Here is a 26,691-nt window from a genome sequence, read left to right as displayed (position 1 = left end):
CATCTGATGGGCATCCACTCAGTTTTCAATTCCTTGCCACTATAAAAAGGACTGCTACAAACATTTTTGCACATGGCTATCTTGCTTTCTGAAAGAAGAGTGAAATACATAAAAAGGAAAGGGGAATTAACATAGCTAGGGCTTTTGTCCTTCATGTCTTTGGAGCTTCTTAATACTTGTTTTTCCCTGTATGTCATGAATGGCATCGTTAAACTAAGTTTGATTTTAAATCTCAACCTTACTATTTACTTTTAGTTAAGCACAACTGGGAGACCATGAAAGAAGCAATTCAGAACCACATAGGCTCTTTAAATTGGAGTTATAGGGTGTCTTTGAGAGAAAGAGCTGTAACATACTCCAATGCCTATGCTGAATTTGTTGAAGACCATAAAATAAAGGTACAGTTTCCATTTTTAATCTCTTGTTTTTCTTTGCTATTATTGCTTGTGTTATTTTAATTAAAATTTTTTGCTATAAGTATGAATTAAGTTAATTGTTTTCACATGGTTGACCTGTTTCAGAATCAGAATGTTGATTTTTAGTCTTCTTGCTACTTAAGGTCTTGCGTCCTTTTGGCAAATTGAATGAATTTCATTTTAAAGAAACCTTTTTTCTAACTTAAAAGCTTATTTCTATTTCTAAATTAGATTGTTGTCTTAAATAACAGAGCATGTTTTGTCTGGAAAAGACAAGACTACAAAGAGAGACTACAGAGAAAATAGTTTTATCAGTGATGCCTTATAATTTAAGATTTCAAAATGTTTTTTAGACATTAGTTATCAGCACCCATGGGATGGTTCTTTAAATGATCTCCTTTAATACCATTAAGTAGGCTAACTTAATAATATCAAATTCACCATAAACAGGTGTACTGGTAAATATTTAACAACAAGCTCTCTGGAGGAAAAATGTGCATATGTTACACTTTTAGGTTTAATTTGCATTATTAATATCTCTTCTATCACTTTAAATCTAGATAATTACCAAAACAAATCAGGTTCTGATTTGCAACATTCGTTATTACCAAGGTGTGAATACACTCGGTTTGAGCTTGCTCCAACAAAGCCCTGCTACCAACCATTTAAATTTTTTGTTCACATTCTATACGTGCTCTTATATTTGCACTGAATTAATACAAAAACTATTTAGCAAATTCTTATTGAGGCCTACTATATATCAGATTATTTTCAGTACCCCAAGGTCTCTTCTAACTTTTAAATCTGTTTATAATCCTGATATTTGTGTGTGTGTGTGTGTGTGTGTGTGTGTGTGTGTGTGTGTCTATGCATATATACATATGTATTGTGGTTGCTAGCTTAGGCTGTAACTTTGTGTGTGTATGGGGGGGGTTACTACATCATTGGATTTCTCTTTGCAGTATATGTAATGTAGTTTACAGAATCTGATATTGTCTTATTATATTTATATTTCCAAGAAAATACACCTGCCTTCAATTGTTTCCCATTCTGTTTTTCCAGGCAACCAACAAAAAAGGAGAGGAAACTTTTCATACTGCAGGGAAGTTTGTCATAGCAACAGGTGAAAGACCCCGGTATTTAGGAATCCCGGGAGATAAAGAATATTGTATCACTAGGTAAGGAGCAATTGATAGGGTACCTTTACTTTAAATCATATTGTCTTCATAATTAGGGGGGGAAATCCCATCTAAATTTGAATGAATTGTTTAGGTATTTGGTTTTGTTTTTTTCCCATCTAGTGATGATCTTTTTTCCCTGCCTTATTGCCCTGGAAATACTTTAATTGTGGGGGCTTCTTATGTTGCTCTGGAGTGTGCAGGATTCCTTGCTGGTATTGGGCTAAAAGTCACAGTTATGGTACGGTCCATCCTTCTTCGTGGCTTTGATCAGGAAATAGCGGAGAAAATAGGTGCTTATATGGAAATGAATGGGGTGAAGTTCCTCAGGAAATACATACCTGTGAAGGTGAGTTTGGGAGTTTGGACATTCTTTCAAAAAATATTCTCCTGTACCTTTCATTTTCTTTATTCTACCTTCCTCAAATCAATTAGTACCTCAGGGTGGAAATCTCATTCTGAATAGCAGTTGCAGATTTTCCATCTAAATTCATAAGTCCAAAGAAGAGGTGATAGTTTCTGAGTTTTTTCATTGCAAATATTCTTCTGGGTAGTTGAAAGTTGTATAAAATGTTGATTCAAAATTTATTCCTTTTTTTTTGGTATAAACATATATTTTATTCTTGTTAGATTGAGCAGTTAGAAGAAGGCACACCTGGAAAACTGAAAGTGGAAGCCAAATCTACAGAAGGGTCAGAAACTATCGAAGAAGAATATAACACAGTAAGTTTGCAGTGTAATATCCTTGTATGTTTTCCAGGGTTAAGAGCCTGGGGAAAAAAAAAAAACAAAATTAAATCTGGGTTAGGAATATATTCTGGGTAATAATTTATGAGAGAAGCAGTGGTGTAGTGGCTAGAAATCTAGCTTTGGGGTCAGGAGGACCTTTCAAGTTCAGCTTCTGACATGTGCCAGCTGTATAACTATAGGCAGGGTCCTTAGTCTCTCAGTGGTACAAGCAACTCTCAAGGTGGTAGGTTTAGGTAAGTTGCTGCTCTGAATAGGTGGAAGGAATTTTCACTCTGGGAGGTCCTTCTCAAATTCCATTAAAATACGTAAATCCCTGTGATGTTAAGATCAGGACTTAAGGCCTCTCAGTATTACTATTAATGACATTACTCTACCTGTGATAGGAAGAATCATGAAGAGAACTAGTGAAATATCTTGTGTGCTATAATGTTTGTAGGCCAAAAGATGGCTTTGAATCTGTTTTACAAGACATTATTTTAAAAAGGTTTCTTTTATCACAAGTGTAGCTGGAGCTGTTTATAACAGAGATGAAGACCTATTCTTGGTTCTTTGTACCCAGTGGTGATCATATAAATAAATAGCCTGCTTCTGAAACCATTTGGTTCAGAGAATAATAGTGGCTTGACCACTTATTGGGATGAACATTTTTCTGTTTTCTGACCTTCATAAAAAGGATTCTTGGGTTAATAAGATTTGACCACTAGTTTCAAATTAGAGGAAAGATAGTAGGTCTGACAGATACAAAATAGAAGGCTATTCAAGGAAATTGAGCTGGTATGAAGAAGGCATAGAATCAGAGTGAAGAAAATAAAGTGGACTTGAGAGCAGGTTTACTTGATTGAAGCTAAAGAAGTGAACAAAACAAGAAGAAAAGATAGTAAGAATCGACTAGTTGAAGGACTTATAATTAATTGTGAATGGGTTAAGCCTTATAAAGGACAGTGGGTACTTAGAAGCTGACATAACAATGAAGAATTTTTGGAAGGAAGTGATTTGTTTAAAGTGGCAGATAAAGAAGATAATTTTTGCAGCCACATTTTGGATTGAGAAAGGCTAAAAGCTAAGGAGGAGTAGGACAATATATTATTTAAATTGTTCTATTTTGTTCTGTATAATATTCACCATTTGACATCTCTACTTTCATGCCTCCTCCTGCTTTTTCCCATCCCCTTCTTTTCTTTTTCTTCCCATTTTCTTAACTTAACAGAATTTATTTCTTAGGCTATAATATGCAGTTTTGTGTTTTGGTTAAGCAGCTATTTGATTTTAAATTGTAAATGTCTTTTAAGCTAAAAACATTTAAATTCATTAGAGAGGAAAAGCAGATATTGCAAACCCAAATATTAGTATGAAATATTTCTTAAACATTTTTTTTCTGGACTTAAACACCAAATAAAATTTTCACTTCTTTACTCATAGAAGAACACAAATGGATTATATGTGAAACTGTAGATGTCTGTTATGGACAGCCTGCTTTTCTTTTAAAGTGTATCATAACTCCAACTTATAGCTCTCAGAGCTGTTCTAATTGTCCGTCCTTCTTTCATATTATGCTTATGAAATGTTATTTTGAATAACTATTTGGATGTTGCTTCCACATTATTACCATGATATGCAGACCAGGCAAAGTTTATTTTCAATATTGTATTTTTGTTCTGTTAGCATCTTTGAATTCTTAGTCTTGACAATCTCAAGTTATTTAGGGGAAATTAGCTTTAATAGCTAATGGAACTATTGGTAATGAGTAACAGAGGGAATAGATTATAAGTTAAAATCTATGTGGTTTATACATAGTAGCTATTATATCCGTCTAATATATAGGTTTTGTTAGCCATTGGTCGAGACTCCTGTACAAGGAAAATTGGCTTGGAGAAGATTGGTGTCAAAATCAATGAGAAGTAAGTGTATATGACCTTACTGATATTTTACTGGCGCAAAACATTTTCATTACAGATAGCTGCTTGGAAATTAGCACTTAACTTGCAAGGTGTGAAATTACCATGAAATGTTAATCTTATAAGTTTGTCTTTCAAAAAACATGGTGTTATCACATCATTATTGATAATCAGTATACTTATATAGTCACTAAGTCTTTATTGAGCGTATCCAGTGTTTATTATTTGTAGTCTTGCATATTAAACCAGTTATAGAAGTACAATTACTTACTAACTGTGGTTTATAGGAGATAGCCAAACAATAATCCATCTGTAATGTGATGGGATCCTATGTGGTCAACATGACTCACAGGTCTAGATTCTAGAGAGATTCTAGAGATAGTACTGGAAACACTGGAAATAGGATTGGTGTGCCATTTGTTTGATCATCAGTGAATCAATATTTGTTGAGGCTTTAGAGGAGCTTAAGTCATTTTTAAGTTATGTATATGACTAATAGCTGACAGATATTGTGGATAGTGCTGGTGTCTGAGTACTGGAAAATTAACCAGGCAGAGGTGGTTTGTGGGACCAGATTCAGATACCCTGTTCCTATGGATAGGGGATTTAATTCATTTTCTATTATCTTTTTCTCTTTCTGACTCCCCCATCCCTTCCCATTTGGGGTTTATTGGCTGGGGAATTGGTACACTCAGAGGTAGGCAGGTGGCTTAGGAAATGTAATTTCCATTCTTGTTAGTGCCTAATGGGCATTAAACTCTTTGTGGGAAGATTGCCAAGAAGATGGGATGTGTGAAGTGCCCAATTAATCTATAAAGTACAGTATATATTTTTATTCCATTAACATGAGCTCAATCATAATTTTTTTTATTTTATCCATTTTAATTTAGGACTGGAAAAATACCAGTAAATGATGAAGAACAAACCAACGTGCCCTATGTTTATGCTATTGGGGATGTATTAGAGGATAAGCTAGAGCTCACCCCTGTTGCTATACAGGCAGGAAAGCTGTTGGCACGAAGACTTTTTGGGGGCCGATTAGAAAAGGTGATTGCATATATATTCTTTTAGTTTAAGTTAACGCTTTAGATCAAAATTATTTCACTAGTATCTGTATCACATTGGTAATTGTTGCAAATGTAGAGGAACTTTTTGATAGGCAAAGTGTTTTGAACTATAATTTATGTTGAGAACCCAGACATTATACTTCAGTAGATTGGAGACAACTCAATTTTGTGTGGGTACCATATATGTACAATTCGACACAAGCAAGTAGAGAGCCTAAGAGAACCTCCTTCAAAATGACTGGTACTTTGCTATTAATCTCCCAATTTTTATTTAATTCAGGGTAGAGAATTGAGATGCTTGAAAAGTATTTATTTTCAAGTAACTTATTTTCCCAGAAGTCTTTTTTATACTAATGATTAATTTGTTATTTTCCATAAAAAAGAAAGTTTGTTGAAGAAAAAGAAACTGCAGACTACTTCATCCCAAGTTGAATTTGGGGAGCTATGCCCTAGTAATTTATTCTATTTTTCAAATTATATCTTAATAGTGTTTTATAATTTCATCCCATTTTTGAGACTGTCATTCCTAAAAAATAAAAAAGACAGATCATATCATATGGTTCCCTATATCCCTCACAGTATGGATCATAATTGTTAGATACGTAGGAGGCACTGAGCTAAATATTTTTTAAATTGAATTAAAATAATACTTTTACTTAAAATGTAAATACATGTAGATTCTGTTGCTATTTAAAGGATTATAAAATAAAGGCGTGTGTTTTGTGTATCTTTTAGTGTGATTACGTTAATGTGCCAACTACAGTGTTTACTCCTTTGGAATATGGTTGCTGTGGATTGTCTGAAGAGAAAGCCATGGAATTATATAAAAAAGATAATGTAGAGGTATGGCTGTTTAATTACATTAGCTTTTGAAGGACATCTTATTTGTAATTAGTCAGCACCCTCCCTCTTTGTACTTTAAAGCTCATAATAGTTCCCAAATGTTCTGTTGCTTTGTAATGTTTTATTATTACCAATGCTTTACTATAAATCATATTCCCCCTCAAAAAAACTAGAAACACAGCATCCTTTGTTTAGTAAATGAAAAGGACTTTTTAAAAATTAAATTTTACTTTTTTTTTTCAATTAACAGGATATTTTTCCTCTTTCTCCCCACCTCTCTCCATCTGTCCCTTGAGGAGAAAAGAATAGAAAACAAAACCTTTAACAAATATGCCTATTTAAGCAAAACAAATTCCTGTATTAGTCATGGCCAAAAATGTTGTTCATCATTATTTCTCTGGAGTCATGTTTGATCATTGCCTTGATCAGAACTCTTCAGTCTTTCAGATATTTGTTTTTACAGGATTACTACTCTGACATACTCCTAGTTCTGCTCCTGTCACTTAGCATCAGTACTTTCAGATCTTCCTGTGTTTCTTTGAACTATCCCTTTCTCCATTTCTTATAGCACAGTAGTGTTCTGTATATTGATATACCCTATTCTCAAGGAACTTGGGCTGTACTGAAGAGCTGCCTTCTCTAATGAAGATATGTGGGATCAGAAGACTTAAAGAATAATTACTGTTTGATGATATAACAGAAGATAGAATAGTTAAATCTCAGTGCTCTATTCAGGAAGTATTCAGTTTAATTCAAACATTTCTTAAGCACCTAATGTGTCTAGACTGTGGGGAGTACTCTGGACATAAGACAAAATTAAACAGTCCTGCCTTCAAAGAGTTTATATTCCACTTTACACAGAGAAGTAAGTAGGCATCTTAGTGGTACAGGAATGGACAGGCTGGACCTGGAGTCAAATTCACATCCACATTCTGATTAAGGCTGTTAACATCTTTGTTATTCTCTATTTGCCTTGGTTTCCTCATCTTTAAAGTAGGGGTAATAATATTAATAATATATTAATAATAATAAAATCTTACTGGGTGTTGTGAGAATCAAATGAGATAATAGTTGTAAAGTGCTAAGCACCATACCTGGCACATAGGAGGCACTATATAAATGCTTGGTCCCTCCTTTTTCTTCCCTTCCCTCAAATACATAACATTTACACAATGAATACAAAATGATTTTGGCATTTTGTAATTTATAATGACCAAATTTTACTCCACAAATGGGGTAGGAAAATGTACTTCCCTTCCTGGGGAACTAGGGCTGTGGGATGTGGTACACATGTGGTTCTTATGTGGGTTGATTTTGCTTAGGTAGTGGGGTTGGGTTCCCCATTCCCCCCCATTGTTGTTTTTTTTGAGGAAAGGTCATTGGGTGAGGAAGAAGGAAGGGCATGTTTAAATATGATTGACATAAAAACAAAAGACATCAATAAAATTTAAAAGATCTTTTTTAAAAATCCAACAATGTAATTTCTGGTGTAGACCAACCTGCCAAGCACTATAATTTTTAGCCATTTCCTGAGATATATTATTTGGATTCTGGTGTTGTGGTGCTGTCACATTTTGATAGTTTAAAGGTTGGTTTAGAGGATTAAAATTCAATTGATTTGCCATTGTATAGGGGAGAAGTAGGGAATGTGTGTTGATGTGGAGTTAAGTTTACAACAGTGTTTTCCAAAATGGTATGCCCCTCTCAGTGAAGATTTTTAAATACACAGGTATTGAGGTTTGAGGTAACCACTATTAACAGATTCTGTATGTATACCACTGTGTTGCTATATTATCATTGTAAAGCTTGTACAAAAAAGGTATTTTAAGATGATGACATTAAAAAGTATTTAATGTAGTTTTTTAAATTTATTTGTTAACAGTACAAAAGCACATAAATCTGTGCCTGACCCTCTTTTCCATAGTTGCTCCCTGATGTTTTATGCATGGGCTGGCTCTCTCCCCTCTGTAGCTTGTGCTTCCCTGTGGTGAGCTTTTTCTTCTCAAAAAGCAGCCAGGTGATAAAAGTTCAGATCTTTTATTATCTCCAATATAGCCCGGTTAGCTTAGAGGCCTATCTCTCTGCTTGGTTCCAAGAGCTCTTGCCGCTTTGTCCTTTGCTTCTGCCTCTGCTTTCTTCAGCCTCCAGAGCCAGCACCGCTCTTCGTGTCATTCCGGTGAAATCTCAACTTGTAGCTTCTTCCTCTGAAGAACTTCCTTGACTGGCCCATTGAAGCTCTATTTATGCTCCCAAAGAGCTTCAAGGGAGGTGTGAACTCATTGAACTCCAATGAGTAAAGGTGTGAACACAAGCCTTGTATTAATTAGTTCTACTTAGTACCTTGTTTCAGGTTCTGCCCAAAACATCTTCTTGTAAGATTAGATCAACTCTAATTAGTTAGCAGTTAGTAAGGATTCCAACACTTCCCAATTGAAACAGGTCCCCAACTGGTAATCCTTAGTAGTTCATGAGTGATGGGGTTCAAAGAAAGCCTAGTTTTTGGATACCATTGATTTCACCCTTCCCCAAGTTCCATTCTTGGGTGGTGGATTAGGAAGTGAGTGATATTCATTTCTACCAGAGTCCACCTCACTAATATGGGGAAATGGTTCAAGTTCTCTTGAAAGAGGAGAGCCCCATTCTGTAAGCCTTTTTTTTTTTTTATTATGTTACGTGGAAAATGTTGGAGACCGGAGCATCCTTTGACTTCTGGCCTTGCTCTTCCAGTAGTGTCAGAGTCTTTCCAAGGACTTATTCCAGACTCGACCTGCTTCTTTCCACTTTCTAATATACTGTCTTGTGCACCTCCATTTAGAGATCCTTTTTGTAGAGCATGTGATTTGTATTTATATTAAATGAACTAAGTTTACTGGGATAGAATTTTAACTGAGTCTTAGAAATTTTGTTAAAAAGTTATCTCATATTTGACTTAGCTCTTAAGCTTTTGAAAATTAAAGGAGGGAAAAGAAGGTAAAAATGTAGGTATGAGAAAGGTGAGTTTGTCAGGCAATACCTGAAGAGCAGGTGTGCCTTTGTAGATAGTGGGCGCCTCAACTCTAGGGTTCTGAAAGGTTTGAAGTTTTTAAAGTTTGTTGTACAGATCAATTCCTCCTCCCTTTTTAAAAAAAATGTAAAACGTAACTTTTCTGAAAGAATTCTCCTATTGTTTATTTTTAAGAATCTTTTGTGTAACCATGTTTAAATGCAGCATATAAATGAATACATTATATAAATATGTACTGTAGTCATTGAATTCTGTTATCATTGCTCATATTAATCTCAAATTTCTTTCCTAAAAGACTGCATCAAACTAAAACTTTCACTCTTGGTTTACCACTATAATCATACATCGTCCAACTAGTCAGGGTAAGATCAATACTTCACCTCTTCCTATTGCTGTACATGTTGCATTTGCTCACCACCCAGTAATGGCTTTATGTTTCTGACATGGCTGTTTAGAAGACCAGCTAAAGAGGTGAACTAAGTGATGCCTTTCTTCTTCCCAAATGTCCAACTTTTTTCCTTCAGTCAGCATAACTCTTAGCAAACAACTGACAGCTTTGAGAAAATCTGGGTTGTTTGAAGGCTCTACAGAAATCATGGTTGTTTGACTTTGACCACTATATAAACTTCTTAATATTTATACAGTAGAGGTTAGAGTATGATGTGAAAGATTTTAAATGTTTCCTAGCCACTGGTTATATTAAAAATACAATTACTTTCCTTAATTTTTCCAAAGCTTATTTTCAAATCTAACATTTTTTTTGAGTATTCAAACCTAGGTAAGAAACCAAAAAACAAAAGTTGGAAAAATTGTGAATCTGTTATTTCAGGAAGGATACAGGCCTAAATCTCAAATTAAATGATTTAGATCATGGCATTTAAACTTGTAACATATTTTCCCCCAAAAGAATATTGTCTTTCTTGGAGATGTACAGGAAGACTGAATTTCAGTAAACAATTTCCTGCTCCAAGTAAAAATTTTTCCCCATTTCTCTTCTAGGTATATCATACCTTTTTCTGGCCTGTTGAATGGACAATAGCCGGCAGAGAAAACAATGCTTGTTTTGGAAAGATAATTTGCAATAAACATGACAACGTATGTATTGGAAGTGGAAATGAATAATAACCTTGAGAGGGTAACTTTCATTCATGAAATCTGAATTTTAGTGATGAATCTCAAAGAGGTTTGATTGCAGAACACATTATTATTCAGATAATTATCCAATTAATGTTTATCTGGCTGATTGAGAAAATTACAAGTTATATAATTGAAGCTTAATAACATTGTATGCTTGTAATTGTTTTCCATTTTAAAGGTATTCTTGCATTTTAAAATTAGACATAAATTTTGAAACATTTAGTCATCATCTAGTATCACTCATGGTTTTGAATTTTGTTTTTGTTTTGCTTTTAAGTAGATTTTTGTTCTTAGTTCTTGCAAAAGGACTTTGAAAAGGGTATTATTTGCACAAGATGTAAAAATGAAGGTTTCTAATGTCCTGAAGAATTTTGAAAGAATTTGAAAGAATCTAACAAGAACAAAGATTTATTTCATACTAAGTTCTTCTCTTGCTGTAGTTTTACCTACTATTTTTGCCTACACCAATAGTAAAGTTAAAGGAAACTGTTAACACTCTTTCCACCAACAAAAATTTATGGAGCCATCTAATCTACAGACATTGGAGATACAGAGAAGAGCTACATAGTCACTGTCTCTTAAAAGACACATGTAAAAGATAACTAAAACAATAAGCAGGTGTATAATACTTCCTAAATGAGCAGTTTAGACAGTAAGTGCTATAGCATTCATAAATCAGAATTCTCTTCTGACTATCCCTGTGTGTCTTTTCAGTACTATGACAAAGTATATCCTTGATGACAGTTCTGAGATCCTGCAACATTATGAAATACTTTCTGAATGAAGAAGAGATGAAAATTGTGTTCATATTTGTGTTGTTGTGTATTTTATTGTTCTGATTAAAATTTTTTTTAACTTGTTAGTTCCCATTGAACACGTAATATAACAGTCCCTATGCCATTTAACCTCCATCATACTAATAGTAAAAGGAAAGGAGACTAGTTGACTTTCTGCTTTTTCTTCAGGGATGGGTTGGAAAGATACCTGTTTAACTAGAGAGGCAGAACTGGAGTCGTCCGGATTGGGAAGACCAGGATAAATTGGGAGAAGCTGAGGCTTGCAATTTCCAAACTCGTCCTGACATTTTAACTGGCATTGGTGTATACCAAGTGCTTCCAAGCCCCCAGGCAAAAATGCTATGTAGGCAAAATTGCAAAATTGGTCTTTGTCTTAACACCTTACTCCTGAACAGCTCCTGATGCCTGTGCCGTTGCCTCACAGTGCCCTCTGGCCATAATTTTTTTCTTAGGCCTGGTCTCCTTAACTGTGCCAATCAAAGTTCTCCTAGCTAGTGTGCTGTCCTATATAAGTAATGAACTTGTAAATTTGTGGAATATTGGGGCTTGGAAATCTGCTTATCTGATTGAAATGATTTACACTGAAGCATGTGTAAAGTTTAGCCTTCCCTTGGTGGCATTTGAAGGCTAAAACAGGAAATGGATCTCTAATTGGAGCACTGTGAAGGGAGGATCATTTGAGCCTGTGTGTATTTACTCTGGCCATCACTTGCAACTCTGGGATTCCTCTCCTTTGCTCACATTGCCTGAGAACATGAAATGAACATTAATTAGCAATGCATTCTCAACACTTTCCCCTCCAAACTCTGCTTCCTCTTTACAGGTAAAACAAAGGGGTCATTAAACACTAGATATCTCTAGCTAGTATCTGAAGTCTCTTTTTCAATGTTCTTAGAGCCTTCTAATGTGATAATATTGCATAACCAGACACCATTGTTTCATGATTGTTGGATACTTAGAAGTTGGAAAATAATGCATAATAAAAAGATCAGGCTTAAAAATTAACTGTCTAATCCAAGAAGCATACAGACTTTTGAGAGCTGACTCAAAGGTTACTTATAATTTCAGTAATAAGATTCCATTGTCAGGTAAAGAAAGTAGAAGGACTTCCTGGCTGATTGTCAGTACTGGCATTTATGGTAAAATAATATCTTTGGCCCCATTTTATATTTTCAATGTAAAACTCATCTATAGTGGGTAATAACAAGTGATGAAAATTGAGTATAATTAAATGACATTATATTTTTGGGGAGAACTTTCTTCACCAAACATGTAGTCAGTTTCTTTTTCTCCATTAAAAAAAAGTTTTATTACATTTTTATTTTATATCTTCATAGTCTTTTATAATACAAGATATTTTATAATACCTTATATTTTTACATGACAGCTACTTGCATTTATGTTTTACATCCTCCTTTTTTCTTTTTCTATTAAAATATTTTCTATTTTTCTATAAAATTCCTGCTTCAAAATCAGGAAATTAAATTCTGCTTAACAAAAACCTCAGTTGCCCGAGTGTTTAGAACACTGGGTCTTGAAATTTAGTAGCTCTGTGATGCTTAGCTAAGTCACTTAACCTTCTCTCTGCCTCAGTTTCTCCTGGAATTGCTGGAGTGTGAGATTATTATAAATGTTAGTTTTCTATAATTTCAGTTTTGTGAAGGAACACAGTTTAAATTAAAGGATACAAATGATTTCTTCTAAGCAATCATATCCAAACATCTGGGGTGCAGTGCCTTAAAAGGCATTTTTTTTGTGGATTCTGACTGTTAGGGAAAAAGTTACCTGATAATTTGTCTCTTCTCCATTTTAAAGTGAATCATTCTTGCTTAGGGAGCTTAGGAGGGAAAGGGTTCTTAGAGATGCCTCATTTTGTACCCCTCCCCCTTTTTTTTTGTTGTTGTTATGGAGGAGGAAAGTGAGGACTAGAAAGTTAAAGGACCTTGCCCAAGCTGTTACCGCTGATCTAGGGCAGAACTGATACTGGAACTTGGGATCATTTTCATTTCCTTTTTTTTTAAGTTGCAAAAAGTCTTGAGTTTCTATCCAATTGCTGAGATTTTCACGAACTCTAAAAAGGGGGAAAAAAAGAACAATCTTTATCTTTTAGAAGTTTGCAGTTCAGTCAGTGCTTGACATAACAGCATACTATGTAATCTATATGTTAAATAGACTTGCTTCTGTAGAACAGGATGTATCATTTAAGCAGATCTTCTCCACAATGGAGCCCAGCCCAGATTTCTGTTGTCTCTGCTCTTATTGTTCTACTTTACACACTTTTATGTATCTTTCTCTGCCTAGAAATCTAGTTTAGTAATGAGTATTTAGTCATCTAATTTAGTAATGGATGAATGGAATCTGAAAATAATCAAAAGATAAGTAACCTGAAAGTTAACAACACTTTCAGTTGAAAATTCTCTGAGAGCAGAATGTAGATAGAATTTTTGTGAATACAACTGCACCTGTGGCCTCCAAACACCTGGATGGAGGATTAGGTAAAATTCTTCTGGAGTCACTGTTCTGAGCACTGTGTATTTTATGTCAGAAGCCTTGGCCAGTAACACCCTGAATTTACTGTAACATCAGCCTCTTAGGAATATTCTGATGTTGGACTTTAATTCTGATTTGTTATGTTGATGTTTAGTAGCACTTGAGCATAATTCTAAAATTTACATCATACTAATGAACTCCTTCATGCAGTTGTTAAATTGCTTGTTCTGGTAAATTTGAGAGCAAATTAACTCTAGATGTGCATTTACTGCCTCATTTAACTGATTCTTACAGCAGCTCCGTTTCATGATAATGTCCTAGACACAGTTCCAAAATAGGATTATTGTTCTGTAGTAGAAGCTTTATATATATTCCAGCTTTGAAATCATGGTTAAGGCGTTGCTAGTTACACTTTTAACCTGGGGATTTTTTGTTTTGTTTTGTTTTTTTTTACATAAAGAATCGGGTGATAGGATTTCATGTTCTTGGCCCCAATGCTGGTGAGATTACCCAGGGCTTTGCAGCTGCAATGAAATGTGGCCTCACCAAGCAGTTGCTTGATGATACTATTGGCATCCATCCTACCTGTGGTGAGGTAAGAAACCAAGAGTATTGTGCTGACTTCCTTGGCAGTTTGAAAAATGGTCTAAAAAGCTAGCTGATTAAATATCAAAAAAATAGAATAATTGCTTTATCTGCTAGCAGCAGGTGTTTTTTGAGAGACACAACAAATGTAATTTTTATTGTCAAAGTTAAAATACCAACAATACCCATATCTTATTTTCTTTCTTTCTTTTAACAGATCTTCACAACTATGGAAATTACAAAGTCATCAGGTCTGAGTATCTCTCAGAAAGGTTGCTGAGCTTAGACCCTGCTGCTTTATAGTTTTCCTTGTTATGTATACTTTTCTCAGACTTAAAAAACTAAATATGCTCAGGTAAAAGAGACACAGAGCAAATTTGTTAGTGCTCAGAAAAGATACAAACCTTTTCTTTGGTTGTTATAGGAAAGATCATCAACAAGGAAAATGGCATAGCAGCAGGGTATTTGCCTAAGAAATCTTGACTTTCTTGGAAAAGCAGTGATTCTGCTTTCTTGACGTCCTAGCTCAGAACCCTATTGTGAGGTGAGCTACGACTGATGATTCCCTTGCAAGTCAGGACTCCTCCCTTTCCAGTTTAGATGACCGAAGTCCTGAAGGAACTCGTGAGTTGCACAATTAGCCACAGTTAACTTGCCCCAGTTACCAACATGTTTGTCCCTCTACTTTGTTATTTGTATAAAAACTTTACCCAGAAGTAAAGTTGATTGTCAAACTGCACTATTTTAACAGATCAACCTAGAATTCACAGCGGGTCTCTTATGAATTGGACTTGGAAATGGAAATATTTCTGATAAGGTGTTCAGATATACAGTAGGTTTGCTTGAGTGCGTGGGTTGCCATAAAAATTCTGTACTACTCAGAGGATTTTTTGCCTGGCGGTTTGTGATCAAATTGTTAAGTAGCATACGAATGCTTCTCATTCTTGTTTGTTTGCCCTTTGGCACAACAGAGATTGAGCTAGGCTGTAGCCTCAGACAATGCTCCACATTGTCTAGGTAATGTTCTCAATAAACCATTTTCTCTGGGAGTGCATTTTATCTCCCACCCTTTTAGAGGCTTGACTCATGATTTTCTCTCACTCATGCATTTCCTTCTATCATTAACACACCTGAGGCTATTTTTCCCTATGGTATTCTCTCTAGTAAGAGAAAGTTTCTCACCTCAGGGGGGGAAATGCTTGCATTTTTTTTCACTCTGGTCCAAAGAATAAAATTACAAGACTGTTTCCAATTTTGTATTATGTGAAATTTAAGTAATTTCAAATGGTTTTTAACTGTTTAATCCACAATGTATTATGAAATCTAGGTTCAATAAATGAACAGCTATAAGTGGTATGAAATTTCATTTGGATTGTCGAAAACATTGATGTGGATTTCAGATTCTAAATGATTTTATTACCACTGATCTGGATGCAACTGGACTTTTAATGACTACAATAGCCAATTAGTCTGGTACCATTATTTTCGAGGGAGGGTTAGACAGCTTTTTATATATAGGTGGATAGGTATGGAACTGAATTTAGATCTGTGGCAAAAGTGCATTAGTGGTCAATAAATTAGTAGACTGTCCGTGTGGATGCCTTAATTCTACATCTAAAAGTAAATATGCATGAAACTTAATAAATTCTGGTCTGTTGGCACATCAGAACTGTCGGGTAAGAGGCTAGAAAAGAGATTATATATGTTTGAATTTAGTTCTTTAGCAGAGCATATAACATTCATATATATGGACTGTTTCCCCTCAGGAAAAGGCCTGGTGGATTTTGTCTTCAAGAAGTGAATAAGAGAAGGGTAGAGAGGGAGAAACATTTTAAATTATGGTCTCTTTTGGAAATCTTAGCCCTGCACTCCCACTTACAAGTGGTTCAGTGCCCTTTCAAGCTTTCCCCCTTTTCTTCCTTCTCCCTTCTTCTTGTTCAGATTAGTATGGAATATGATGGGGGACTAATTCCTCATCTCTGACATGTTTTTTTTTTTTATTTTTATTTATAATACTTTACTGGGAAAGAAGCCTCTCGGAGAAAGAAATGTAGCGTATACATAAATGTATACTTATTTTCAAAGTTGATGTAAATCTTTATCTTCAAATAAGAAGTAACATGAGGTAGGTATTGCACATGGAATGGAGCTCATGAATTGCAGTCAGTGCACCTGCTCACTGCAGCATGCTGGGACATCTTACCCTGAATTGTCATCTGAAGGAAAGCACACATCTCTCAGCTCTACATTCCCTCTGCATGGTATTAATGAGCACAGGCTATTAAATTAGATCATCCTTGGAGGTCTCTGAGCAGTACTGATCTAGGCCTTGCTTGGCTTGTGATTTCTGCTTTAAGTGGTATGACCTTAGGCAGTATGTTCACTAGAAACCTGGGTTGATTTTAAAAAGTGTGTACATGACCTGTTTAACTTGCAACAGAATCAGACTGTGACTCTAAGCCTTAATGCTCTGGAAGATGTACTAGATAAAAGGGTGGGGGGAGTTTAGCTCTAATCCCTGATAAACAGAGTGAGATCACCTTGACTTATTCAACTCACAATGAGGACACATTCACTGAGCCATGATACTACAGCTGGGTGCATTTAAAAGGATTTTAATTTTTTGTCTCCATCTTCAATGACTTTACAATCTAGTAGTAAAATCTTCATTCATAAGAATGAAGTAGATAAAATATAAAGGAACAGGTTATTTTTGGTTTGGGGCATTGGAGAAGAATTGGCATATTTACAAAACAGAGCTGTATTTACATTTCACTATTCTAGAATATTTACTTTAAATCCGTTATTCTTTCATTGAAGCTGTTACTACTCATATGGGAGAGGTGATGTGTTTGAATTTCCCAGTTCACAGATGCCTCCTGTCTTCCTTCATCATTGATACTTGGTGGAGTAATCAGATCTTTGGATTTTACTAAAGCTGATTAGCCCAGGCATAGGGAAGACCAAGACTTTAATTTTGAACTGATTTTCCCTATAATGGGCTCATGAGCCTACATACCTTCTCGTCTCGCCCCATACACATTCTGTTCTGACTTCTGTACCACATATCAAGAGGACAGATTCCCATGTGCCAAAATTGATCCTGTCTTTGCTGTTTCCATTTCTGCAACCAAGCAGGCCATTGGTCTATTCCACAGATTTTTTTTTTGTTTTTTTGTTTTTCCATTTAGCCGTTGGTGATTCTATGGGCTATAGCCTGTACGATAGGTGGCTTTCATTTACTGTAATTTCTGCTTTATTACCTGATTCATATGAGGGACTGCTTCCAGTGCATCTTCCCCAGACTGGGCCTACCACATGGTTTTTGTTGGTCACATGGTTCTCATAAGGAAATTGAGCACATTATTTGAACCACTACCCAGGGGGTGACAGCATATTTTGTGGTCCTAATATTTGCAGTCATTGTCATTATTGTAAAGATGTGACTGAAAATTATCCTGGCCACTTTGTATTTTTGGTTCCATTCTCTATCCACGTTGTTTACTGAAATATATTCCAATATTTCCTTGAAATTTAGATTCTATAACCAGGTACACAAGAGGTATAGAGTAGTAATAATCATGAGTTGCTGAGGTGATAACACTGAAATGATTTCTAGGTGTTGAATATGAACTAATTGGAGCTGTTTTCCTGTTGGAGCCATTCCCCTCTTGCACCCGTTGGTCCTTATGACTATTAGGATGGTTGTGCTAAGAAACCAGTCAACAAGCATTTAAGTAGCTATGAGGTGCCATGCATTGAAAATATGAAAACAAAAATGAAAGTTTCTCTCCCCCCCCCCATCCTGCCTTCAATGAGTTTCTATCTAGCTGAGATCTGGTTGTTTACCCTGACAAGCAAACAAAAGCTTGTACCAGACAAGCCAAATTGGTTTCAATTCTCAGTAGTAAAATAGAGATAACAATTGACATACTTAAAAGATTATGAGAATAAATCTGTAAAGATGCCATATCTAAGGGTGTTGGTGATTCTTACATGGGTGGGTACATGTGTGTCTGGGTATCCTGGCATCTCTGTTAAATCTGTAGATTCCTGCTCAGTCTTCTCTAACATTATATCTCCTCATTAAAGGGTTAGGATATCTGTGGGTTGGGTTATTTCTTACCAATGTACAAAGGGAGGAGGAAAATAGATTGGGTTACAAAAAGAAGCTAATTTGGGACTTGATCTTTTTAGTGGAAAATGGTCAATATCCCAAATAAGATTAAGTATTGAACAGGAAAGGGGGGACTAAAGAGGAAATTAGAGACATAAAGGGATTCAGTTGTATTATCTCCACATTTCTCTTATATGCTTATGGTTATAGCAATTAAACCATGACCTCTACTGTTCATCTTGCCTAAATGGTTGAATAATTCTTAGCCATATCTGCCCCTCCCCCCCCCCCCAGTCTCCTAATTTCTGAGCCAAATCCTTTAGGGAAAAGCCCAAGTAGGTTCTAGAAACCCTCTGGGAGTAAAGGCTTGGAAATGTCTGAGGCAACCCCATTGGTCCATATATATTGCAGACATCTTAAACATTCATCTCTGGCATTTATTACTGAGGAAGAGACTGCAGAGTATCAGTTGCTGTGGCAACCATTACCTAAAGAATATATCTGATGGATGCCAAACACAGATGGGTTTCTATAGAAACTTAGATATGTAAATGATCAGCAATAGCTCTTATTCAGGTTTTGATCAAAACATTTTCATAGGTTGAGTTTAAACTCTCCCTTGGTACTCCAAAATTTGCAGTTGTTTTGGTTTTCTTAGAAGAGAACCTGGGACTGTTTCATTGTAGCAATTCAAGTGTCTTTGTCATAAAAGAAACATAGATGTCTCTTTTAAAATAAATTCACCTATCTTTTTGTTACTGCATCATCCTGTGTTAGAGCTTCAGGTTCTCTGAACCTTGGTAAAAACTGCCATGAGAAATGGCCCAGATGAGTAAGTATACCCCTCCTCAACTTGAAGAGATTTATTTGAGATACCTACTACTGAGTCAGGGTCTAGAAAAGGGAATAATAGATCAAGCCAAGTCAACGAGCCATTATTAATCGCTTTCTAAGTTCCAGGCACTGTTAAGTACATGAGATATAAAGCCAAAAACCATTCTTTAAGGACTTCAGTCTCCTGGGAGAGACAACATGCAACTAGCCATATACAAACAATATATGCAGAATGAATTGGAGATAGCTAAAAGAAGGCATCAGCATTAGGAGACGATAAGGAATGACTTCTTGCGGAGCTCCAAGCTGTTACTTCAGGTCTGAGATTGAAATGGAATGAGACATCCTCTTGCCTTCTAACATTAACGAAAGGATGTTTATTTAGCCACAGCAGGGGAAGGATAGGGGCTTGTTTCAGCCAAACCCAGATTTCTTGTGCCAGTGATGGTCATGCTGCTGGCCCCTACTGTCCAGCCTGTTTTCTGCATTCAGGTGACCAGGAAACTGCATCAATGTCATGAGCCTTTGTCCCCTGAGCCAATTAATTCTCAAAGATAATTTTAATACTGTTAAAGGAAAACATCTATCTTGCACAGGGCAAGAACTTAGAATATTGCTTTCACCACAGAAGGAAAATGTAGAGTGAACATTCACTTAAATTCTTAGTTAATATTTTTTAGGTACATTTTAAAATATTCTTTGTGAGTCATGATGGGAAAGAAAAATCCAAAGAGAAAAACCACAAGACAAAAAAAAAAGTGGAAATAATATGCATTGATCCACATTCAGTCCCCATATTCCTTCTCTAGATGGAAGATGACATTTTCCATCCAGAATTTATTGGAATTGTCTTGGCTCACTGAGAACCCAGTCTATCATAGTTGATCTTGCTGTTGTGTAAAAACAATGTTTTCTTGGTTCTGTTTGTTTCACTCAGCATCAATTCATGTAAATCCTTACAGGCTTTTCTGAAATCAGTGTTCATTTTTTATAGAACAATAATATTCCATCACTTTCATTATGCCATAATTTATTCAGCAAAGGAGCTGCTACAAACATTTTTGCACATGTGGGTCCTTTTCCCTCTTTTATGATCTCCTTGGGATACAGACTTAGCAGTGGTATTGCTGAATCAAAGAGTATGCAGTTTTATAGCTCTTTGGGCATAGTTCCAGATTGCTTTCCAGAATGACTGTATCAGTTCACAACTTCACCAATAATGCATCAGTAATACACAAAATTTAACATGTATAAGTGGGGTTTTCAGTATGTCCTGATAATAGAGCTTTCAGTTACATGCTGCTTTAAGATGCAGGGATCCTCAAACTTTTAAAATAGGGGGCCAGTTCACTGTCCCTCAGACTGGTGGAGGACTGGACTATAGTGAAAACAAAAAACTTTGTTTTGTGGCCTTTAAATAAAGAAATTTCACAGCCCTGGGTGAGGGGGATAAACGTCCTCAGCTGCTGCATCTGGCCCGAAGGCCATAGTTTGAGGACCCCTGTTAAGGTTTGCACTTAACTATCTCATTTAATTATCACAACCACCCTGGGAGATAGATACTCTTATCCACACTTTACAGAAGAAGAAACTGAGTAAGAGGTTAAGTGATACCAGGCTCACACAGTTCAACACTGCATCTTCTGACTGCTTCAAAGAAAGGCACATTTTGAAAAGAACTTTTAATCTTCAGAAAAGCTTAAGTGGATTATGATGATTCCATAGAAAACTTGTTATCACATTCCTTTCCATAACCAGCTTCCAACCTTTTCTCAGAGCCTGTAGTGTTCATAGGATCAAAGAGTTATAGTTGGGAAGAACCAGAAAGGTCATCTAGGTCAGTGTCCTCGTTTTGCAGAGGACAGACACAGGGAAGAGGTGGCTCTTCAGTGTTGAGATGGGATTTGAACTTGGGTCTTGGGACTCATTCACTATTCTAAATATAGCACTCTCCATTGTACCCCTGCCACCTTCTAGCTACAAGTATTGACTTGTAACTGGAGTTATTATGGACTTCTACACCTCTGCACAATCCTGGCTGCCAGAAAAATCTGCTTTAAACCTGTAGCCTCAGTAATGACCCCAAGTCATTTCTGTGGGCACTTTTTCTGCTGACACTCCTTGAGTCCAGTGTCTTAATCAGGCACGTGCCCTGAATAGGCTGGCTTTCCAGCTCTGCCTTGAAAGTTTCGTTCCCTTTTCTTCCATTCTCCACTATTCTTGTAATCTCAGGTACCATCTTCTCAATGAACCTTTCCTGATGAAATCAGCCCTCATCATCTCCCCTATGAGATTATTATAATGGCAGTCAGGTGCCATAGTGGATAGGTTGTGAGGACTCGGGAAGATCCAAATTCAAATTCTGCCTTAATTAGGCAAGTCTAATTTCTCAGTCTGACCCCACTGAAATTAGGATAATAGGACCTCACAAACTTAGTAAGATCAAGTTAGATAACATAATTACTAGCTATTGTAAAAATTGACATGTGTTTGTAAAGATCTTTTTTCTATGGAGAATTTTTTCCCCAGTTAGGGACCAGGCTCTTCATGCAAATAGGAACCACTTTTGTATATGTCTTTGTTCCACGGCTTGTAATGTAGGACGTTGAACTGTTAAGTTTGAGGGTGCCCTCTCCACAAGCCCGTTTTTTCTCCTTCACTGGGAAGATATTAGCAAAATGGCCTGAATGGAGGAAGGAAAAGACTCTTCTTGCAGCTGTCCTCCTGCATTTCCAAGATGGGCTATTTAGAACTAAACCATATTCCCAGCTTCCTCAGCCAAGCCAGACCCTTACGGTGTTGCTGGGTTTGGAGGCAGGGGCATAGTGAGCAGAGCACAGGATGTGGGATCAAAAGACATGGGCTTGTATCCTTTGTTTCTTAGGAGCAGTGTGAACACAGGTCAAATCACTTCTCTGAGTTTTGGTTTATTTCATCTCTAAAATGAAGAGTCTGGACTCCAGTGATCTCTGAAGACACCTTCCAGCATTAATACCCTGCAATGCTGACTCGGAAGACCTGGGTCCCTGCTTTGCCATACACTAGCAGTGTAGCCTTGTGGAATTCATCACAGTGGGCCTCTGTCTTTCCATCCATAAAACAAGCAGGCTTCAGCTTCTAAGGTTCCTTCCAGTTCATTCAATAAAATATTTATTGAGCATAATCATGATAGATTCAGTGACTCCCTTCCCAAGTCAACTTTCCCAGTTCCTGCCTTTGAATACCCAGAAAAGCATTTTCCCTCAGTTCCCAAGGTCTCAACTAATTTCTGCTAATAGAAAACGATTGAGACTGAACAGGTAGCACACATAGAGTTTTATTATTAGGCCACTGAGAATTACTTTTCTAGAGGAAGGATACTAAAGATGAAGGTTGTAGGGGTGGGTCTAAAAAGTGGTCCCTTTTCCCATCTGGCTGTGTAACATTGGATCAAGCTGGGTATGACAAGCAGCCTTTGGGGGAGGGAGGGAAATGTCACAGAGGTACACTGCACTCTGGGGGGGAATTATGGAAAACAGGGAGGGGTGCTGTTACTAGGCAGCCAGGTTCGAGCCCCACCCTTAGGTTGATGACAGGTGGGCAGACTTTATGTGCTAAGCCCTTCAGGGGTTCCTCCCTCCTTTAGTATAAATTAGTGTAGCTCCCCTTCCTTAAGGAATTCTCTTGAGTCAATCCAAGAGCCAAATTCTCATCAGTGCAAGACCCAGTGCAAGACTTTCCTACCTTCCAGCCCAAGCGTGGGCCCCAATTTGCCAAACCCTCAAGATGACTCCGCCAGGCCAAACCTCTTCTTCCAGACCTCCATAGCCCCTTCCAGGTCTCCTCTGTACCAGCATTTGGAAGAGAAATTTGGGTTCATGGACCTTTGGAGGTCAATGGATGGACAGATGTAAGACACCAGTACATTGGGGCCTGGCTGAGAGGCCTAGATCAGTAATCTCTGGAAGGAGGAGAGAATCCCGGGAGGACAGGAGAAGGCAATCCCAGAAATAGCAGTGCCCAGGCAGTGTGCTTGGGAAGCTGCGAGGATCCGGGCCAGTGAAGAGGTAGGCGCTGACCAGCACTGTTCCTGAAGGTTGCTTAGTGAGCCAGCAGTGACCCCTGGGGGGACAGTGTCAGAGAACCACCGAACACTAAGTACTGACAAGAAGCCGCAAGGAGCTCAGGCCGGGCTGAACAGCGTGTCCAGTGTTTGCTGGTTTTGATACCCCCGGTGTTCCCTGGGTGAGTGCTCCCAAGCAGCCCCCCTTCCTCTTCATACTCTGACCCCTGGCCCTTCTCCACTTCGGTGTGTCTCACCCGTCTGGCCTCTACCCCTCCCTTTCAAACTGCTCCGATGAAAAAGTCTGTCCACAAGTTTGGGCAAGGCTGGGAGGGACTTTACAAGTCTGACAAACAGTAAGTCTGTGCCATAGGCTGGGATCGCCCTAGGTAAGACCGAGCATATAAATAAATACGCAGAATGAAGCCGGTATTCGAATGGGAGAGACAAGAGCTAACAAAAATAGAATCACCACTCTGAATGTTAAATGTGCATAGGCTGATAAATATGTACTTAGGTTAATACTGGCATAGTATATATATGTCTGTCTATGCATTTGTTAATACAGTGTTACTGGGTATAAATGTGTGTGTGTAGATACATATATGTATATCTGTCTATATAAATCAATAAACATTTGCTAAGCACCTACTGTGTGCCAGGCACTGTGTTAAGCACTTGGAGATACAAAAGGCAGCAAAAGACAGAAACTCAAAGTTGTGTAAACAGAAAGGCAAGTTCTTGGTTCATGACATGGCCTGTGAAATGGTACCATTAGTTCCAGAATGCAGGCGTGTCCTGATTCTCTGGTGCAGAACTTACTCTTCGGCACCACATCCCTCTGAGCTAACTTACTTGCATTTCACTCAGAATTAGTCTTAGTCTCTAATGTGGAAGGGCCCTAACAAGGCACCTAGTGCACCCCACGTGGGAAAAAGGACCCCTTTGAAACATGCTCACAAGTGGTTTCAAATCTTTGCTTTCTTCCCGAGGCAGCCTTTACTCTTTGGGATCTTCTGAATCATTAGGAAGTTTCTCTTATATCAAGGCGAAATTCTGTCTGTTTACAAACTCCTACCCATTGCTCCTCAAGTCCTAAGGAGAACAAATTGGAATAGTTCATCGTGTCCTTCCCCTGGATTCCCACTCCAGATCTTTTCTTTCCCAAGATAAATCTATTCCTTCAACTGATCCTTATATTTTATGATCTTAATATTCTTGATTCTGATTGCCTTCCGGATGTTTTCCAGATTATTAATATTTTTCCTAAAATATTGTGGTCAGAGCTAAACACAATACTGCTGATGTTGTCTGGCCAGTTCGGAGAGATATATAGGATTATGTCGTCTCCCCCAACTTGAATACTGCCTCTCAATTCATCTTAAAATAATTAGCTTTTTTGGATGCTATATCATCACATTGTTGACTTATGGAGCTTGAGCCTCTAAAATCCCAAGATCCTCATCAGATGAATTGCTGTTCACAAGCCCACTTTTTCCATCTTGTGTTGCGAAATTGTGTTTTTGAACCCCAGTATAAGACTATATATATATATTCATATTATATTTTGTCATCTTAGTTTCTGTTGTTTCTGCCTTTGAATCCTGAATCTGTCATCCAATCTGTAGCCCCTCCTACTTTTATATACCTTCTATAAATTTGATGTGTATCATATATGCCTTTAGCCCATATTACTGATTTAAAAAACAATGAAAACAAAGCACAGAACGCTGAGACTCTTCACTAGAGAAGTGAATAATCAAAACCGTTCCTGACCTTGAATTTGGCCATGTGATCAGTTTCAGGCTCCCTAACTCCTGTTGTGTAGCTCTTTATCATGCATAGGAGAATAGCCTGAGAGACTGGGTCAAATTTCACTTTTGCCAAGAGCTTTTTATGTCATAACTTCAAATCACCTGGCAGGGAGGAGAATCTTTTAATGACTTTCAAGTCCTACCACATTAGTGACTACCCACTTGATTTACATGGAGAGAAGAAGGATGGGAAGAATCCAAAAAGTATTAATTTACAGATCTGCTCATGAGAACTAGGTGGTCTAGGGGATGGAGCACTGGGACTGGAATCAGGAAGACCCAAGTTCAAATGTAGCCTCAGACACTTTACTAGGTACTTAGAACACTTGATCTTGGGCCAGTGACTCAATTTCTGCATCAGTTTCCTCTTCTATAAGTAGAAAACACAATAAGGTATTCTTCCAGGGTTGTTGTAAGGTACAAATAAGATAATTATAAAGCCCTTGGCATAGCCTGGCACTTAGAAGACTATATAAATGTTAGCTAATACGATTATGCTTATTAAACACAAGGCTATTCTATTAGCACATATGATTGAGAATTACCTGAAAATTGCATTCAAGAATAAAGAACATATGCACAGTGTATATGTGTATGTATGTATGTTACCTTAACTTTCCAATTTGAAAATCACTTTCCTTGTTACAGTTGCAATTAATGGGTAATGATTTTTACTCAAGCATTCTTGATTTTATAGAATCAAAATCAGGACAGTATATGCAAATCTGAAGTTACAAAACAAGTGAATTAAGATAATTTTTTTTACATTATTTATAGATTCTTCACTGTATACATTTCCAAAAATGTCTGAGATAAGATCTCTAGAAACCATTACAAATCAAAGAATCTTTAGCAGAAATAGGCTTGGGTTGATGTACAGCAGAGAAAGGAGACACTGTTAGTGATATGATTTGTCATTCATGGACAGTGGGAAAATAAATGTCCTTCTTCCTCCTCCTCCTTTGCCTCAACTAAAGCCTTTCCCATTTCTGTTTCTTAAAGCCTGAAATCCCTCTTTTAGGGTATATAGTCTTTCTTTAGACAGCAGGCGATCACCCTTAAAATGCATAAACCCTAGATGAGGTAATCATAAATTAGCAAGACGAGGGAAGGAAGTTGTGTTGCATGTCTGAGCATATCTGTGTGTGTGTACGCGTACCTGTGTGCATTGTGTGGGAAAGAGAGACAGAGAAAGATAAGGACTCTCGGAGCCTCAGACCAAGAAGGGACGCAGAAAAAGAAGGGGAGAACAGCCAATATTACATTTTTTTTCCAGGGCTTCATTGGGTCCTGATTTGGAAGCCACTAGGATCATCTGTGGTATTCAGGTAATATTTAAGTTAATTTATATTAATGCTTTCCCACATCTGACTGCACGGCCCTTTCTTTCCTTCCTCCTGCATGACTGCCATTGTCTAGGATCCCCTGTTCTCCCAAATAACAAGGTGCATCATTCCTGAGGCACTCAGCATCCAGAAGTGTCCTCCTCCTATAAACGTCGTTGCTGGGATTTTATTTTTAGCCATGTTTAAGTAAAGTAGATGGTCAAAGAAGGAATAACATTGCTGTAAGGGACAGATGCACTGAGGATAAAAGACAACAGAAGACAAAGTGAGACTCTGAAATACTTAAGGAACAGCTTGAGTCCCTAGCTAAGAGTCCCCAGCTCTTAGTCCCTCCGGAGTCAGTTATCTAAGGTTATACATTTCAGAAAAGTTGCTA

The 26,691-nt window shown here is 37.1% G+C and overlaps 2 protein-coding genes across 5 annotated transcripts in view; both read left to right on the top strand.

Moving 5' to 3' along the window:
- The window catches only part of TXNRD3 (thioredoxin reductase 3), a 33,983-nt gene extending 18,231 nt beyond the window's left edge, over nucleotides 1–15,752 (top strand). For both annotated transcript variants that reach the window (XM_051983062.1, XM_051983070.1), the window contains exons 7-16: nucleotides 256–398; nucleotides 1,479–1,594; nucleotides 1,718–1,943; nucleotides 2,225–2,317; nucleotides 4,166–4,242; nucleotides 5,130–5,286; nucleotides 6,042–6,149; nucleotides 10,153–10,248; nucleotides 14,038–14,172; nucleotides 14,380–15,752. In XM_051983062.1, the coding sequence (XP_051839022.1) occupies nucleotides 256–398; nucleotides 1,479–1,594; nucleotides 1,718–1,943; nucleotides 2,225–2,317; nucleotides 4,166–4,242; nucleotides 5,130–5,286; nucleotides 6,042–6,149; nucleotides 10,153–10,248; nucleotides 14,038–14,172; nucleotides 14,380–14,442 (1,214 nt within the window). In that variant the 3' untranslated portion in view covers nucleotides 14,443–15,752. The remainder of the gene's footprint in view (nucleotides 1–255; nucleotides 399–1,478; nucleotides 1,595–1,717; nucleotides 1,944–2,224; nucleotides 2,318–4,165; nucleotides 4,243–5,129; nucleotides 5,287–6,041; nucleotides 6,150–10,152; nucleotides 10,249–14,037; nucleotides 14,173–14,379) is intronic.
- A 6,908-nt stretch (nucleotides 15,753–22,660) lies between these two features.
- C1H3orf22 (chromosome 1 C3orf22 homolog) overlaps nucleotides 22,661–26,691 on the top strand; it is a 41,861-nt gene continuing 37,830 nt past the window's right edge. For 2 of the 3 annotated variants that reach the window (XM_051983056.1, XM_051983058.1), the window contains exons 1-2: nucleotides 22,661–23,337; nucleotides 26,246–26,297. The gene's annotated coding sequence lies outside the window, so the exon portion shown is untranslated. The remainder of the gene's footprint in view (nucleotides 23,338–26,245; nucleotides 26,298–26,691) is intronic. The other variant, XM_051983057.1, reaches the window with a different exon arrangement.

The sequence above is a fragment of the Antechinus flavipes genome, chromosome 1 (genome assembly GCF_016432865.1).
Source record: "Antechinus flavipes isolate AdamAnt ecotype Samford, QLD, Australia chromosome 1, AdamAnt_v2, whole genome shotgun sequence".
NCBI lineage: Eukaryota > Metazoa > Chordata > Mammalia > Dasyuromorphia > Dasyuridae > Antechinus > Antechinus flavipes.
The sequence above is the reverse complement of the archived record's forward strand: the minus strand, read 5'-3'. Positions and strand labels throughout refer to the sequence as shown.